The 5,439-nt window shown below is 36.4% G+C and overlaps 1 protein-coding gene across 1 annotated transcript; it reads left to right on the top strand.

The window, feature by feature from the left end:
* The first annotated feature begins 408 nt into the window (after positions 1-408).
* Positions 409-5,158, top strand: LOC115965337 (serine/threonine-protein phosphatase PP2A-2 catalytic subunit-like). Its single transcript, XM_031084532.1, has 6 exons — positions 409-982; positions 2,831-2,945; positions 3,598-3,706; positions 3,815-3,892; positions 4,435-4,626; positions 4,711-5,158. The coding sequence occupies exons 1-6, from the start codon at positions 727-729 to the stop codon at positions 4,882-4,884; spliced, it is 924 nt and encodes a 307-aa protein (XP_030940392.1). The 5' UTR covers positions 409-726; the 3' UTR covers positions 4,885-5,158.
* Positions 5,159-5,439: the final 281 nt, after the last annotated feature.

Here is a 5,439-nt window from a genome sequence, read left to right as displayed (position 1 = left end):
GGTTGAATGGGATTTCCGGTATTTTGGTTGATTTGGCTTTCTTTTGGGTTGAATGGGGTTTCGGGTATGTGGGTCGATATGGCCGGGTGAGTTGATGATGTTTGGCTGGATGAGTTGATGACGGTGGAGGTTGGTTGCTTGGTGATGGCGGTTGGTCTGTGAGAGAGAGATAGGCAGTGAGTGAGAGGAATGTGAAGAAAATAATAAAAAAATAGTAAAAGAATGAATATTTTATTGAATAAATATGTAGAATAAATAAATTGATATGAGTTGTAAAAGTGAATGTATAAAATAGAAAAATTTAATTTTTTCATATAAAATAGACAAAAAATTTAAACGGATTGACGTGAATGCCCGGTTTGCATTTTGATATTTCCAAATTCTGTATCTCCCTTATCCTTCACTGACAGTCCTCACTATCCAATAAAAAAACAAGGTGTTTCCTTCCCAATTTGGCAAGGGCATATTTGTATTAAAAAAACCTCTTCAAATATTGATAGTTGATACCAATAACATAAATACACATAAAACCAGGGACCCCTCCAAAAAATCCCCAATTCTGAAAAACAGTGTTCACATTTCTCTATCTCTCTCTCTCTCTCTTTCTCTCGCCTCGTTGCCCAATCAAACCCTAACTCGGCGACCATGACCTGAGCTGAGCTGAGCTGAACTCGTTCACCACACAATCGAAATCATCAGAAACACGAAACCCGCTCAGCGAAAACCATGGCAGCGTCGCAGTCCGATCTGGAGCGACAGATCGAGCAGTTAATGGAGTGCAAGCCTCTGCCAGAAGCAGAGGTGAAAGCACTGTGCGAGCAAGCGAGGTCGATTTTAATGGAGGAATGGAACGTACAGCCGGTGAAGTGTCCCGTCACCGTGTGCGGCGATATCCACGGCCAGTTCTACGACCTCCTCGAGCTCTTTCGGATCGGCGGCAATGCTCCTGATACCAATTATCTCTTCATGGGCGACTATGTAGGTCTGTATTTACTGTTTTGCCATTTCGTTTTTGGATTAGCTTAGTTATATACATATATATAGAGCGTGTGGGGTGTGTGTAGAATAAAGCTTTGAAACAAGAATGTGGCAATTTGATGTGAAGAAATGTGTTGCGAATTATAGGATTTGAATTTATGGCGGTGTTTTGTGACATTGTGGTTAAGAAAGCATACACATTGATGCCGGGACACGTCAAGTCTTGAAAAATTAGGACGCGAAATGGTGGTGATAGGACAGTTAATGTGACTTTTTGTATAAGTAAGAATAATTTTATTAAAGGAAGACAGAGACTCTATAGAAACAATGGAATAGAATATATCAAACAAAACGCCTAAGAACCCAATTCCTCAAATGTGCACCTGTTTCATTCTCGCCATATGATCCACATCAAACTTAAAGGAACCCGATTCCAAATATTTGATGAATGTTTATTCATCTGGTTCCTCCAACCAAGTATAAGATCAATCACCCTCTCTGATAAGATCCAGCAGATCCCAAAAGATCGAATAACAAGGTTTCACAACTGATAAGCCTCCTTGCAATGAAGCAAAAGGTGATTCATCGCCTTCCCACTACATCGACACATGTAGCATCAAACACTATAGTATAATGTCACTTCCTAAGATTGTCACAAGTGAGTATCTTCCCCCATGCTGCCTTCACACCCCAAATACTTTTCCAAGGGAAAGTGGCAGCATTAGGCCCCCACAAAGCATTATAGAAAGAGTGAATATCAAACTCCCCTTCTTCTTAGGGTATATTTTATGTTTATTTCTAGGAATTTTTGAATAAAAATTTCATTTTTTTTTTACCTCCCAGCACATTGAGGACATGCATGCACGAGTGTCTGTCAGGTATGTCAGGATTTTGGAGTGTTTGTGGTTCTTAGGTTGCTAATAGGTGGAGATTGTGTTTGGGTGAAACGATTGGTCATTGGTGGGGGGATGTGGAAGGGATAAGAATGTGTTTATGATGTTTATGTTGGAGTGATGTGGACTGGAGTGAGTTTAGGGTAAAACAAGATTTGATTATTTGGGATTTAATACTGTTTACTTTTGGGGGAATGAGAGTTTCTAGCTAGAATGTCAGTATATGAAAGTTAGTTGATAATGGAGAGAAGGCATTTCATTTGTAGACTTTCATACATAGTTAGCAATGAATTACTATATATGAGTATTTAGGTTTTGCTATGTACAGACCACGGACATCTTAGTAGTAGCACTTACCATATTGAAGAATGCACAGTGCCAACAAAACTGGGGAGGAAAAATCTCAAAGATGAAGTTATTTTGTGTATGTTGTTGAATTTGACCTGTTTGATGAATTCAGGAGGAAAAAGATAAGTCCAAAGGACCCTGCCTTGGTGAGGTTACACGCCATTAAAAAAAAGGAGGAAAAAGAGTGATAGAATTATAGCAAGATAGAACTGTCATTGGAGAGATTAGAAAAGTTTTTTGAGGACAGTAGACTTGCATCTGGGCCTCATACCAACATATAACCCTGATAGAGATTGTGTGTTTGTGTTTTTTTTTTCCAACCCAAGGCCAGTTTATTAAAATAAGCCTGACTCAACATGCCGCTGTCGAAGCCTTAGGTTACTTGCAGCTGCTAAATTTCTATTTGACTATTTGGTTGCAACTAAAACAAGACCTTTTGCACTCTGAAAAGGCCAAGTTGACTGTCTAAATGTACTTTAGTTGACCATTTATGTTTATTCATCTCTTTTTGAAATTTAGATATACAATATTGTTAGAATTTTATTTACTTCATGTTTTTACTGATCAAAAAAATATTGTTAGTATTTTACAATTTTCTTCAATGTTTGCAGATCGAGGATACTACTCGGTGGAGACTGTCTCGCTTCTAGTGGCTCTGAAAGTACGTTATAGGGATAGAATTACTATTCTTAGAGGAAATCATGAGAGTCGACAAATAACTCAAGTGTGAGAACTTATTCTTTTCAAGTTTTCTCACTCTAAAAAACTGCATAGAAATTTTGTCTGTAAAAACATTGTATCTGCATGCTTGTGAATGCCAACATGCAGCCATGTACAACCCAAAAGTTTCCTTGTTTATGTTTCAGGAACTGTGACCTACTATGTTTAAGTTTTGCCACTGTAGGCAATCTTTTTCATACAACTGCATGTTCTGCACAAGATGTACTCAGATTAAGCAATAGTAATGCAACACATATTTGATAATTTATTTTAGGGAATTAGCAACGCTGTAAGTAAACTTTTAAGATCATTTTAAATATTCACATATTTGGCTTACAGAGCTACTTCCAAAATTTTAACCCTAAAACATAAATAAAGAATTAATTACATCCCATAGAGAGCTATTATACATGTGGTAGATTGTTTTTTTCAACTTGGTTTTTTAACAAAATGTAAGCCATTTATTTTTTCAAAAAAAAAAAAAAGAAACCCAAAAAAATGGAGAAGAGAAACAAAGAGATCAGAGTGCAAGCCAAAGTTGTTTAAATTGCTAATTTAATATGAAATTGAAGCATACAGGTGTTAGGACTCTTGGTTAATAATTTCATAATGCCATATTCTGTTTTACATCAATAACTTGGTGGTTTCTTTTTCCCAGGTATGGTTTTTATGATGAGTGCTTGAGAAAATATGGAAATGCTAATGTCTGGAAATATTTCACTGACCTTTTTGATTATCTGCCACTCACAGCCTTAATTGAAAGTCAGGTTTGAACTTTATAATGCAATCTTATCCTGATTTTCCTTAGATGATCTCATTTAACAAGCTTGCTTTATCCTAATTTTATTCATTTTTATTTGTTTTTGTGTTTGCAGATCTTCTGCTTGCATGGTGGCCTGTCCCCCTCATTAGATACATTAGATAACATCCGTGCTCTGGACCGGATACAAGAGGTACAATTACAGTTTTCCATCTCATAGTTCAAAGTGTTACCACAACATATAATTAAATGTTGATTTTTATTCCTCATGTCTCTGTTTTGGATTCTGACTACAAGTGAATGTCTTATCACATTGTTGTTACTACAAATTATCTGTAGAAGAGCATAAGTGTACAATGGCTTGATGTATTCATAACAGCCTCAACTGTAATTTACATACAATTTGTAATCTAATTTGCATTGTAGCCTCTTACCTCTATTAGAAATAAAATAGTTTTAAAGATATTTTGATACTTAAAATTCCTCCTTTTTACATTATAAGAAGATTAAGTATATCAACTTGGAGGGTTGCCACAGGCAAAAGTTTACTTGAACAAATATTAAAAAAAAAAAAGTTTAGTTGAACAGATTCCAATGATACATCACTTTCCTCCAGGTCACTGTGAGCCTTCCATTAAACAAAAAATTTAGTATTCGTACTCCCTTGTTTATCTAACATTCTCAAATGTATATATAATATAATATAATATATTTTTAATGTTTGTTTGGGAGTAGGTTCCGCATGAGGGTCCAATGTGCGATCTCTTGTGGTCTGACCCAGATGACCGATGTGGATGGGGAATATCTCCTCGGGGTGCAGGGTACACATTTGGACAAGATATCGCTGCACAGTTTAACCACAATAATGGGCTCACTCTTATTTCCCGAGCTCACCAGCTTGTTATGGAAGGATATAATTGGTGCCAGGTTTGTGAAAGGAAAGCAGAATCATATTTGAAATTGGTTTTTCTGGAGGTTAATCATTATGTATTTTCTTTGTTTCCTTTTTAGGAGAAGAATGTGGTTACAGTGTTTAGTGCTCCAAACTACTGCTATCGGTGTGGAAATATGGCTGCAATTCTCGAAATTGGAGAGAATATGGATCAAAATTTCCTTCAATTTGACCCGGCGCCTCGTCAGGTTGAACCTGACAGCACACGCCGTACTCCAGACTACTTTTTATAATCATCATAAGTTCATAACGTACTATCCACTGGCAGTTCTTCTTGTTTCCTCTTTGGTGTGTGCGTGTGTGTTTGGTAGAATGTGTCTTACATGAGGTGTGTTGGTGTTTAGGTGAGGGAGAGATTAAAGAAATCATTTTTGTAATCATTATTTCTTTGTACTCTTGTTCTTGTTAAATAGGATTATCTGGTATAAGGTTTTAGGGGCCTTCCTGTTCTGTCTTGTATTTAAAAGATGAAGGAAATAGCAAATAACAAGGTATTCTTTGGCTTCATAAATTGTGCATTTATGGTTCAAAGTTGAAATACGTGGGAAAGTGGTTTGCTCCTTCCAAATGCTCCTTAAGATTTTCAACTGACATGAGAAGAGAGAGCCATAGCCATGAAGGCTAGAACTCTTTGCTTCTTAGTAAGGCACGTTTGATGGTTCGGCAAATTTAGTAAACAATTATGGTCTATCACAAGAAAAGCAAAACAATATATTTCCAACAGTTGAAAACTGGCTAACAGAAATAGCAAAATAGAGACTAGGATTTAGTGAAATTTACATAATTGT

Source organism: Quercus lobata, chromosome 10, assembly GCF_001633185.2.
Source record: "Quercus lobata isolate SW786 chromosome 10, ValleyOak3.0 Primary Assembly, whole genome shotgun sequence".
Classification (NCBI taxonomy): Eukaryota; Viridiplantae; Streptophyta; class Magnoliopsida; order Fagales; family Fagaceae; genus Quercus; species Quercus lobata.
The sequence above is the reverse complement of the archived record's forward strand: the minus strand, read 5'-3'. Positions and strand labels throughout refer to the sequence as shown.

Excerpts from the sequence above, each read along its gene's own strand:
- LOC115965337 (XM_031084532.1), top strand. The coding sequence starts at position 727 with ATGGCAGCGTCGCAGTCCGATCTGGAGCGACAGATCGAGCAGTTAATG. Across the intron at positions 3,707-3,814 it reads CAGCCTTAATTGAAAGTCAG|ATCTTCTGCTTGCATGGTGG; the intron begins GTTTGAACTTTA and ends TTGTGTTTGCAG. Across the intron at positions 3,893-4,434 it reads CTCTGGACCGGATACAAGAG|GTTCCGCATGAGGGTCCAAT; the intron begins GTACAATTACAG and ends GTTTGGGAGTAG.